The 12,210-nt window shown below is 36.8% G+C and overlaps 1 protein-coding gene across 2 annotated transcripts; it reads left to right on the top strand.

Annotated features, from left to right (window-relative positions):
- The first annotated feature begins 8,502 nt into the window (after nucleotides 1-8,502).
- Nucleotides 8,503-11,998, top strand: LOC114323625 (receptor-like protein EIX2). 2 transcript variants are annotated; one of them, XR_014331053.1, is made up of 3 exons: nucleotides 8,503-9,082; nucleotides 11,636-11,699; nucleotides 11,804-11,998. XR_014331053.1 is itself a non-coding variant. In XM_028271285.2 (2 exons), exon 1 carries the CDS (start codon nucleotides 9,139-9,141, stop codon nucleotides 11,665-11,667), a length of 2,529 nt encoding a protein of 842 aa, XP_028127086.2. In that variant the 5' UTR covers nucleotides 9,091-9,138; the 3' UTR covers nucleotides 11,668-11,699; nucleotides 11,804-11,998. The 2 variants fall into 2 exon arrangements, 1 of the variants encoding a protein (XP_028127086.2); XM_028271285.2 differs by lacking the exon at nucleotides 8,503-9,082 and having other exon boundaries at nucleotides 9,091-11,699.
- The last annotated feature ends 212 nt before the right edge of the window (nucleotides 11,999-12,210 follow it).

The following is a 12,210-nucleotide window of genomic DNA, read 5'->3' as shown; positions in this document are numbered from 1 at the left end:
TGCACCACAAGAACTCACACATTAGGGGGTTAACCGGGAAGCGGAGGCCACCTTCTATAATGGAAAGCATGGTGAAGGGGCACTGGTCAAATCTGCCCCAAGGGGTCATGTCCTCGGCACCGACCTCCAGATAAACGTTATCCAGGATACCGTATTCTTCCCAAAATGCGGCTAGAGCGACCGGCGTGTCGACCAGGAAGCGGTAGCGCCCCATATGTGTAGCCGGCTGATTTTAGCATGGCTGTGTTGGTTTGGCACAAACTCTTGTTTGATGGCTGCTCAGTCTTTGAGAGTCTTAGTGTTGGTGCGTGGTCTCCTTGGACTCTGCAAGAAAAGGAGGGCAAGTGTAAGTAGGAGCGCGACCGCGCAAAACGAGCTTGACTTTAGCTTGGTCAAATGTGGTGCCAGACCACCTCGGTCACGAAGGTAAATCCAGAAGCTTGGCCGCTCAAGCGGCCCAGATGTTAGCCCGGTCGAGCGGTCAAGCCCTTTGCCTGCCTCGGTTCCTACAGGATTTTTTACAAACTCACAATTTGCTCGGTTTAGGTGTTTTTTGGGATCAAAAGAAGGTTTGGTGCTCGGTCCGCTCCAGATCTTCGTGTGTTCATCATTGGAGTTGAAGAACAACAAAGAAAGCAGGGGCATAAGAGGTGTTTGGGGGGGTTAAATCCTAAAATTTATGGATTTCGTGCCCTAGAATGTGAAATACCAAGTGAAAAAAGCAATGAGGAATTTCGAAGAGCTTACCAGTATAGAGGCAAAAGTTGATTCTTCGAGCTTCAATCCAAGGCAAGAACAGTGTTTGAGTAGTGAGGTTAACACAGTAGCGTTGGTTCATCTGGAGCAGAGGAGAAGCAGTAAGAAGGGAATGAAAGGGAGATATGGTGTGTTTATAGGCAAAAAGAACCGCCAAAATTTCGAATGTGAAGGGATGTTTGGGTTGGCTGCTCGAGGCCAGTAAATGGATGACGCATGTTCATAATGGCGGCGGCGTCAGTACTGAAGAGACATGATGGCAAGTTGAGGCGTCAACCGAGCAAGCCAAGAAAGCAAGCGTGGGGATTAGCGCGGTTTACATCTTGCGAACTAAGAATTGAAGCAGGATCTACCTTGGTCGGATCATTTAATCCCGGTCACGCTTGCGCGGACGGAATTAAGGGGCAATTGTGAGAGAGATTTATAATCTGGCTTTGGGCTGTGGTAGAAGCTGGGCGGATAAGACCGAGCATGTTGGGCCGAGCTAATTTGGGCTAGTCCAGAGTGGATTTTGCCCGGTTGAGGCTCGGGCTCCCTGTTTAGGCCGAGCTAACTGAGGCCTCCCTGGAGCTGATCTTGCTCGGTTGAGGCTTAGGCCCGAGGTCCAGGTCCAATGTTTAAACCGAGCTTACTTGGCCAAGATGACCGCTTGCCAACCCGGGTTCCATGGGTCTGACACGTAGCTCGGCAGGAAATGTCTTCTATTCACTGGCCGACTTGTCTTGAACTCGGTTCTGCTAGAATACTTCCGAGCTCGGCTGTTATGGAGCTCGGCGAGCGGAGCACTCAGGCACGTTGCGCAGCACGGTCATGGGAAGCCGAGGTGATGCCGCCGGGATGCTGAGCTCCCGCTAATGTAGTCTGGCGGTTTGGTTAGGTGGTGTCTGCTGGATTTGTGCTGACAGATGGGAAAGCAGCTCCACGTGTCAAGAGACCAATGGGAGTGGATTTGAGCACAGAAAGTATATAAGCATGACTGCGCCCCCATGCTGGGGATGGAACATCATTTAGTAAAACACTCATTGCGATATATCTCTCTCTTCCTCTCTCTCTCTCTCTGAGTGTGTGTGCTAACTTGACTGTCGAAGGGGTTTTCCGACCACATACTGCCGGGTAGCTCACCGCCGTTGTGCTCGAAGATCGATCGGACAGACAAGGAGCTTGGACGAAAGGAGTACGGGCTCCGTGGAATATTTGCTCCCTGTACACAAACCAAACGAGTTTCCAGCGAGCCATTGCTACATCCATTTCGCTAGGAATTAATGATCTTTTAACAATACCTTTAAAAGGATGGCTCGCAAATTGATCTTCCACTTCATATTTAATCCAATTGGGTTCATTGAACTGCATCTCCATCTTTAATTTATTTGACAATTCTTTCAAAATCCTCACTTTTGTCCTCCTTTGAGTTCTCCAATTTTTGCACTTGAGAGGCCATTTGACCCAATAGTCTCTCCTTCACATTCTTCATGTTATCCACCAATCCTTTCAAGACCTTGTTTTTCTCCCACCTCTACAAAACAAAGAAAAATGAACAAAAGAAAGCATATAATTCACCAAGTGTAGAATAGTATTCTGTAAAAACAAAAGAAGCAAGCTATTAGTTACACATGCATCTAAGATTAAGGATGAAAGACATAAGTAACCAGATATATACTGGGCTTGCCTAATGGTCAAAACTTGATAACTATGTAATCCAAAATACTTGATTTCTTAATTTGACTAATTTTAGGCCCGTTGCATGACTAAAAAGAAGAGTTGTGTTGCATCCCCTAGTTTTGTTTCTTTAATTCCATTTTTAATGACATGACCTACTCCTATGTGGGGCGGTTTCACACTCTTCTCCCTCTCATCTTTAGCCTCACTAGTTCCACATCATTATGGGTGGAATTAGAAATGCAAAATTAGAGGAATGAATCATTATTCATATAAAAATTATAGATATTTGTTCTACATCACAAAGACACCATTGGCCAAACCATAGAAACATATACAAAGGCATAATCAAATGAAAATATGGGAAGTAAGTCAAAAAAGAAAAGGGGAATTAGTTAGCATGAGATAAAGAGGGTGATTGAGTTGGGTTAGATCATCATCGATAGGCAGACACCCATTCGTCCAACTCCATGGTAGTATGAGGTCTACATAAATGTTTCGTAACCATCGCAAAGAACTTTTGTTGCCCATTTGATGGGCCCAATACTTGGAACGTAATGAGGTAGTGAAATTGATACTCTTAAAAATTGGAGAGTAGGCCGATTCTAAACAACACAAATCAAGAGCGATGGGCCCAATATTAGTAATATTTATTTCTTATTCAGGTTTCAGTACATACAGGGAAAACAGAGTGATGCAGGGTACCTAACACATCCTCTACTAGTAACAGAAAATTCTCGAACTCATCTCTGATTATACCACATTAATAAACACAAAATATAAAAGTACTGACTCGCTTAATCTATTTTTCAGGTGGCCTACACACTCGAATCATATGTTAGGTGGCGATTCTAAATAAATATTTCAAGAATCTGAGCAAAGCAATAAAATTAACAATATTTCAAACATTGTTATTAAAACTCAGATTTTTTCCAATAATTATTAAAATTAAAAATTCAGGTGCTGACACCCATGCTGCTTCTACTCGTAATAAATCTTTTAACCATGATCCATCAATGAAGACCTTATGAATATTTCCAGCTGTAGACCAATCAGGAGAATTAGTTGTTGGAAAATTTGGTTTTATAAGGCTTATTTTGGGCCAACTATGAGCCCAAAATTAAGTGGGCCCCAAACATCTTTTGGGATGGGTTCGAAGAGGTGACGTGTTTCTTGCTGCATGACAAGTCACATGGTGAAAACGGTTCGTCAAAACCATTTATGAGTGAATGAGAACTTGACGTCGTTTTCGGGTTCGTGGAATTGATATTTAAAGAATTAAATGTGGGTTTTCTTGTAAGGCTTGTCCTACATTGAAACTTGAATAGAACTTATGTGTGTATATAAGCTCTTGGTGTACTAACTTGGGTTGGGGCCCAAGGGGCACCCCAAGTTTGTAGAAGGGAGGAGTGCATGTTGTCGCCAGTCCGGGTGTGGGTCGAGTCGGTTTTAATATTAATTTTTTGGACAAAATTTATTTTGAATTTTTTTCAAAATTCTTGCGGGAAATTATTTGAATTTGAAAATATATTTGAATTCAAATTTTTTGTTCAAAATGCCTCCGAATTCCACTTAATTTCCAACTGTCTAACAGGTTTTTTAACTGCTAAAACTGCCAGCAGTTTATAGATTTAACTGCCAGCAGTTTACAGATTCAATAGTGTCTAGATCTGTTTGTATTCAAAACTGTATCTGTTGAAACAATGTTGCACTTGTTCAGTGACAAACAACACTTGTTCAAGGCTGTCAAATTTGCCTATAAATACCAGTTTAATTCCAGCAGTTTGGGAATCTGAAATCAGTCTGAAAATCATCCAGAAAAAATCTGTTCTCTTCATTTTCTTGCTCTGTTTGCATAAATTCTTCATATTAATTTTTTAAGAAAATTAAAGAGAGTATAGAACACAAGGTTTTAGTTCACCAGACAAATTTGTTTGGAGTGTTGCTACAAATTTGTGAAGATCATTGTATTCTGGGAGATAAACGCCATTAGTTCGTAAGCATCGTAACAGGGCGAATCTGTCTTAAGGACAGAGTGTCACACACTTGACTTGATCTTTTATTATTCATTTGGTTCGATAAAATAAATTCGGTACATAATTTATTTAATTTAGTTGATTTAGTTTCAATTTATTTATTGTACACAGAAGATTGTTCCAACATTAGTAACAGTAAAGGACTTTGGATTATTAAGAAAGTCTACATGTTAAACATTGAGTCATCCAACTCCTTCAATACCGAATTTCGTTGTAGGTGCAAAGCACTCAAGTGTTGAATAGATTGCAGTGAGGGTTTTGAGAGGATTAGGCTGAGAATGGTTAAATGTTAGTTGATTTCGATTAAGCCAAATAGCACAAAGGATGGTAACAAATTAAACCAACCCACTCTGAAAACCAATCTTTAAAGGATAAAGGGGTACCCGTATTAAAATCAAATCCCAAAACAGATCTTGGCCAAACGAATTTTGAGAAAGGATACTCAAAGCAAAAATGTTCAATCGTCTCCTCCTCCTCAAGATTACATCTCGCACAAATCTGATCCAATTGGAAACCTCTACGCAAGGTCGGCCTTGAGATTTTCGAGACCTAAGGCAGAATCTTAAAATTGGAGCCCTTCATATATAAATAAGAAAAAAATATTTATTTAAATTTTTTACTCTAAAGGTGTATAATGTAAATTCAAAGTTAATATAATGCGAGTCATACCTATAATGAATAAGATTTATAAATATATTTTTTTAATTTGGTCTTTAAGAGAGACTTTTTTTAAAAATCAAATTTGGAATTCATCAATTTTGAATTTGATAAAAATTTAAAAAGATATTGAAGATATAAAAAAATTTCCCATCGAATTTGATGAATTTTTTTTTTTGGGATATGAAGAGAATTTTTAGAAAGATTTTCATGAAAATTTAATGAAAGAGTTAAAGTAATTCATATCAAATCGAGTTTTTTACTCAAATCTATAATTAAATTATTAAATTTTTTTGAACTAAATCTATAATTAAATTAAATCGAAAACAAAATGAAGAGTTAAAAATGCTCTAAAAACCTTTTATTTAGATTGTGAAGTTGCATGAGTTAGTTTGGACCTTTATTTTTAAACCAACTAATATTATAAGAGTTAAAATTATCCGAAACCCTTAAAATTTGTCAAAATTTGGGGCTAAAGGTGTTGCTCGCCTTGGGTTAGGATTGGCTTTGCCGCTACGACCCAATACAACTTTAAACGATAATATATTATGGAGCATTTTCCAAATAAAAAAAGGATCCATTATCGCTATGTTTGGTTGGAGAATTTGGGAAGGAAAAAGGGAAAAAATATGTGAAACTAAGTGAAACATAGATATATTTTATTCACATTTCACCTATTTTTTTTCCTTTTTTCTTTCTAAATCCCTTCTAAAATTGTCCAATGAAACACAATGTTAGGGGATAGAGGAAAATTGAGTAGCTCTAGAAACATGATTCCAGAGCTGTTTTCAATGCTTTGTTTGGTTAAAGTTTTTTAAAATTAATTCCAATATAACATTCCAAAACTCATTCCAGTTTTTATTTAGAGATGAGAGTTTTTTTTGAATTTTGAAAAGCGCAACTTGGGTCTACCCAGTCATCCTCTCGGATGTCCGGCCAATTGATCAGAACAGTGATTTTTTTTTTTTTAAAAAAAAAATTGGCACCTGTTATTTGGGAAAAAAAAAAATATGAGAATTTTGTTTTTGATTTTTTTTAACAAAAACAATATATTTTTTAATATTTAAATCAAAAATATTTAAAAAAATAATTCCAACCAAATATACAATCAAAAATTATTTTAAAACAGTAATTGAATATTTATTTTGAATTTTTTTTATTTTGTTTGTAATATTTTCAATTAAAAAAAAAATTATGACATTTTTTTTAATAATTATTTTTTTGAATTAAATTTTAAAAAGAATTTGGTTATGAGTTTTGAACAGAATTTTCAATAGAGTTTTGAGTTGTGTATTTGGTTATGATTTATAACTTTTTGAATTAAGTTTTAAAAACTTTTTTCAAAATTCATAACAAAACAAATTTTCTTATTTCACATTCCACATCAAACATTCAAAACTCAATTCAATACTCAACTCTAAACTCAATTTAAAACTCTTTTCAAAACTCAGAACTAAACAAATTTTCTACACTCAAATCATAATTCCAAAACTCACAAACTCAAAATATAACTCTATTATCAAATCATATTTTCAAAACTCTACCACACGCTACCTTAAAGTTTTTTCCAAACAAAGAATCTTGATTTTCTATTCTAACAACTCCAGGTCTAACATTAAACATCCAGATTTAACCGAGTATGCTCCAGTCGGGGTGTAAAATGAGTTTAGAGAGGGATAGAATTTGAGAGAGTGTGAAGTATCTGTGCAATTCTATATATTCATCAATGCATATGTTCTCCGTTATATAGGAGCTAATGCAAACATCATCATGGAATACAAACATCATCATGGCTTGAGAGAGGGAAAGTGGCCGAAAGCAATAAAGGGAGAGCATTCACAACACCTAACCTATCCATTAAACTATTCTATACATTGTATATATTTAACATATTATCTTTAACACGGAGAGTGATCCCAAACACACTTGCCAGGTGAGGGGATTTGGGGAATATGAACAGCCAACATATAAAGTCTTGATAAGGCGGTGGGAGACCTGGAAATTCTGCCTTCCACAAAACGGAATGGATATCGTAGGAATCCAATGACTTTAAACGAATCAATAGAGTTTCCATTGCCCACCACCCAAGGCAGGCAGTCCCTTGCAAGGGTTTTAGTTTAAGGTCCCTACTGATATTAAAATATATGTAATATTTTTATAAAAGTTAGGATCTTTTAATATTTTAACAAAAAACTTTCTCTTTATTTCTCTTCGCAAAGAAATTTTCAGCATTCAGAGAAATTCTGGACAAGTCCACAAAATACACTAGCGTAATCAAGGGAACTCTACACACTTTTCCTTCTCTTTCGTCTCCAATTCTCACTCTACACACTTTTCCTTGTCTCTCGTCATTTCCTCAACTCTCACCATCATTCTTATGATCGAATTGCATATTTTTTGTGCTATTTCTCAAAAAAAAAAAACTATATATTTTTTTTTGGTTATCAATCATATAGTTATTGATATCCGATTAATATGATTTTTGGTAGGCATGAAGTACTTAACAAACCCTACAAAATGACAGTTTTGATCATAAAAATAAACCCATAATACACCTCAAATTGAGACACAAGCAGTGTCCCCATGTCCTACCATATATATTTGTGTAAATTCTCACAAATCACCTAAGTTTTCACAAATATTTCTCCCCTAGTCATATATGTATGATTGTTGAGAATTAGTAATGTTTATTTCTTATTCCGTGTGAAAAATATATGTATATAATAATAATAATTTGCTGGATTTGGTGAGGAAAAGGATTATAAAATATGAGGGAAATCATTTTGCCTCATTTGTTTGATTGCTTGCCTATAGAAGACAGAAGAGTAACATATATTTAAAAAAAATTTGAAGAAATTTTGATAATCTTATTGACCAAAAAATTATTTTATCACAAATTCCTTCTCTTGAAACAAAGCTGGATTCATGAATACTCCACAAAGCTTCTATATTTTTGATTGGGCTAGGAAAATGACCCATGAACCCCAAATGGCACTTGCCCAACGTAGATTCGATGATTCTATCAGCTTCAAAATGGCACGGTAAAGTACCTGCTGCTCAGAAGTAGCTCTAATTAGCTAAGCATCTCCATAGTGTGACCCTTCCTTTGGTACAAGCAAGAAGTACTACAACTAAGCCCATTGTCCCTCATTGAAAAAGGCCTTAAATTTTGCGTCAAGCCATTTCTTAGCCCGGGGATGGGGCTTACCTAAGCCTGAGCCACCCTTTTCTTTATTTACCACAAAAAAAAAAAAAAAAAAAAAGTAGTACAACTAAGACCACCCATTTTTGAATAAATTTACAAAAAATACAATAAGCTAAATGTGATTAGTTGTCAAAAAAACAATGTCATTTAACTGTCCAATTATATTTGAACATGTATGTTTTCAGTAAGATTGTTAGTAAGAGTTTAACTAGATGTAGCATTGCTCCCCATTTTTTACGGTAAGGAAAGTCTTACTGACTCTCACTCTCTCTTAGCTGGTGTGCTTCCCGAATGTGGGCCATACAACTAGTATAATTGCTTGGACTGTCTATCAATACATATAAATGTATCTTCAGAAATTCATATGTTTACCAAGTATTGATGTTGTATTTTGGCAGTGCTTAATTTGAAGCAAAGATGACTAGTCAGAGTATATATACTACCACCTTTAATCTTACTGTTTTTCTTTTTCTTTCATTGCTTTCTCAATTTGTTTCTCTTGAAACCAGTAGATTCAATTCCAATGATGGTAATTTAACCACGCGTTGCATTGAATTTGAGAGGAAAGCCCTTCTTAAATTCAAAGGAGGACTCACAGATCCTTCTGGTCGGCTTTCTTCTTGGGTTGGCAAAGATTGCTGTCGATGGAAGGGTGTGAGCTGCAACAAACACACTGGCAACATTTTCAAGATTGACCTCAGAAACCATGGAGGAGAATATTGCAGTTTGTTCGAAGGACTTGCGGACAATAACTCCTCATCGTGTTTGGGAGGTGAGATAAGTCCTTCTTTGCTCAACTTAAAATATTTAAGTTACTTGGATCTAAGCATGAATGATTTCCAGGGAATCACAATCCCAAATTTCATCGGTTCACTTGAGAAATTGAGTTATCTCAGACTTTCTCAATCAAATTTCGGTGGAATGGTTCCACCTCATCTTGGAAATCTGTCAAACTTGCAATATCTTGACCTCTCTGCATTTGTTTTTTACTACAATATTTGGGCATCGGATTTAAACTGGCTTGTTGGCCTATCTTCTTTGAAGTATCTTAATCTTGGTGGTGTGAACCTGAGTGAAGCAACAGATTGGTTGCTTTCAGTTAATACCATGCCCTCTTTGTCTGAGTTACACTTGTTTGATTGTCAACTCTCCAATTTTCAAAAATCTATACAGAAAATAAATTTTACTTCCCTCTTGGTCCTCGATCTCTCTTCTAACGAGTCTAACTCTTCCTTACCTCTATGGCCTTTCAATATTAGTACTCTTGTGGAATTCAATGTCAGTTTAACCAATTTTACGGGTTCCATTGTCAGTGCTGCTTTGGGAAGCTATCATAACTTGCAATCACTAGATTTATCTTCTAACTCTATTAGTAGTGACATACGTGAACTTTTAGAGGGATTGTCTGGGTGTTGTAACAGTAGCTTGAAGGAGTTGATATTGGGGTCCAACAAATTTAATGGAAAGTTGCCCGATTCATTGGGACACTTGAACTATTTGAGATCCCTTGTACTGAATGAGAATCTGATCTCAGGTCCAATTCCAGAATCTGTTGGAAGGTTGTCTTTTCTAAAGGAATTGGACCTTTCTTTTAATGAGATGAATGGGTCTATCCCTACAAGTTTAGGAAGACTCACAGAGTTGACTAAATTGCAACTCTTCCATAATTCTTGGAAAGGCCTCTTGTCCCAAAACCATTTACAGGGTCTTGCAAAACTACGAGTTTTCTCCGTATCTTCCGACACAACTTGCATTTTTGATGTGACACATGAATGGGTTCCTCCATTTAGCCTGTTAGCTATCCAAATCAGTAACTATCTGTTGGGTCCAAAATTTCCAACATGGCTGAGAAATCAGAAAGAACTTTTATCCATTGTCCTCACAAATGTCTCCATTTCAGATACAATACCTGACTGGTTTTGGAAATTGTCAATGCAGATTGACAAGCTCGATTTATCTCACAACGAAATTGTCGGTGTTGTTCCCAACTCATTAGGAATTTCCTTTGTGGACTTGAGATTCAATCGCCTGGAAGGCACAATCCCACTCTGGCCTAACGTAATGTTTCTCTTTCTGAACAACAATTTATTTTCAGGAGCAATTCCTTTGAATATTGGCAGTGTCATGTCATCGTTGGTCATTCTTGATCTTTCTGGGAACTCTCTAGATGGTACCATTAATTTGTCCATATGTAAATTGAAAGTTTTGCAAGGCCTCTATCTTTCGGATAATCATCTATCTGGACAAATTCCCATCCATTTGGGGGACATGTATGCTCTTGGTGGCATAGATCTGTCCCAAAACAATCTCTCTGGCCATATTCCTGAATCAATGTGCTCACTACCATTTCTTTATTGGTTGAGGTTGAGTGGTAACAATCTTTCTGGCGAACTCTCTTGGTTGAAGAATTGCAGGAATTTGCAGACTCTTGATCTTGGAGATAACAAATTTTCTGGGAACATACCAGGATGGCTGGGAGAAAATCTTTCGTTGCTTTCCAAGATCCGAATGCGAGCCAACTTGTTCACCGGAGATATACCTCAACAGCTATGTCATTTATCTGATCTCCACATCTTAGACCTTGCTCATAACTATTTTACAGGATCTATACCTCACTGTTTGGGAAATTTGAGTGGCTTTAATCGTTTCACCTCTGTCAATATTCCATTTGCATATCGGTTCTTTTATATTTATCAAATGGATTTGGTTGTGAAAGGAAGACAATTTGGGTATACCCTCACGCTTGAGCTCGTTAATGTTATAGACCTTTCGAGCAATAATCTATCTGGGGAAATCCCAGAAGAGATAACAAATCTATCAGACTTGGGTACCTTGAATTTATCAAGAAACCAATTGACAGGAAAGATACCAAAGAAAATTGGAGAATTGCGATGGTTAGAAACGCTAGACCTTTCGAGCAACCACCTATCCGGTTCAATTCCTTCAACCATGTCTTCTTTAACATCACTGAGCCATTTGAACTTGTCATACAACAACCTTTCCGGGTCAATTCCTTCAACCAATCAGTTCCAGACTTTCAATGATCCATCCATTTATGAAGGTAATCCGGAACTTTGTGGGCTCCCATTGTCAACCAAGTGTTCCATTTCAACTGATGTTGATGCAAAAGACAAAGATGGCAAAAAAAAGGTGGACAATAAGGAAGACGAGCATGATGAGTTGTGGTTCTATCTTAGCACAGTAGTTGGATTCATTGTAGGATTTTGGGTTGTTTGTGGCACTTTGGTACTAAAAAGGTCTTGGAGACATGCTTATTTTCGATACCTAGATGAAGTGAAAGATCGTCTCTTTGTGGTCATTGCAGTTAATGTGGCTCGTTTTCAAAGGACGACATAGAGACGGTTGTTTTGGTGTCTTCTTATGTTATGGTAATGATTTTGGCTCTATTTTTATTTTTTACCCTATTTTTGAGATTATGGTTGAAGATAGTATTTGTTTAGTTGTTGTCTTCTTGTTTTTGATTTTGTTGCAGCGTACTTGAGACAAACAAAGGTTACAGGCACAGAAGGAAGGAAGGATGATATCAAAAAACCGTTAAAAATTACTATGTGTCTTTTAGATCATCTATTTTGCCGAGTTGTTTTGTTATGTTAATGTTTTTCCAGATTGTACTCTACTTTTCTAATTTGTCGAATATATAAATAATATTGAAGGATTTCCATGAAAATGTGATGCTATGATCACCTTATTACTTCTCTTGCTCTCTGAATTAAAACATTAAATTAAACCCCTCCTAACTTTGTTATCTTGGATTGGCTGTGAATTACAGTTCTCTTAATAAATCACTATGTGATGATGACTTATGATTGCATTTACATGTGGGGATAATAATAAAAAAAAAGTAAGTCATTATAAGGATTTTAGTTTAAGGTTCCTGAT

This window comes from Camellia sinensis, chromosome 5 (genome assembly GCF_055761805.1).
Source record: "Camellia sinensis isolate YWXY chromosome 5, ASM5576180v1, whole genome shotgun sequence".
NCBI classification, from domain to species: Eukaryota; Viridiplantae; Streptophyta; class Magnoliopsida; order Ericales; family Theaceae; genus Camellia; species Camellia sinensis.
This window is presented reverse-complemented; position numbering and strand designations above follow the sequence as displayed.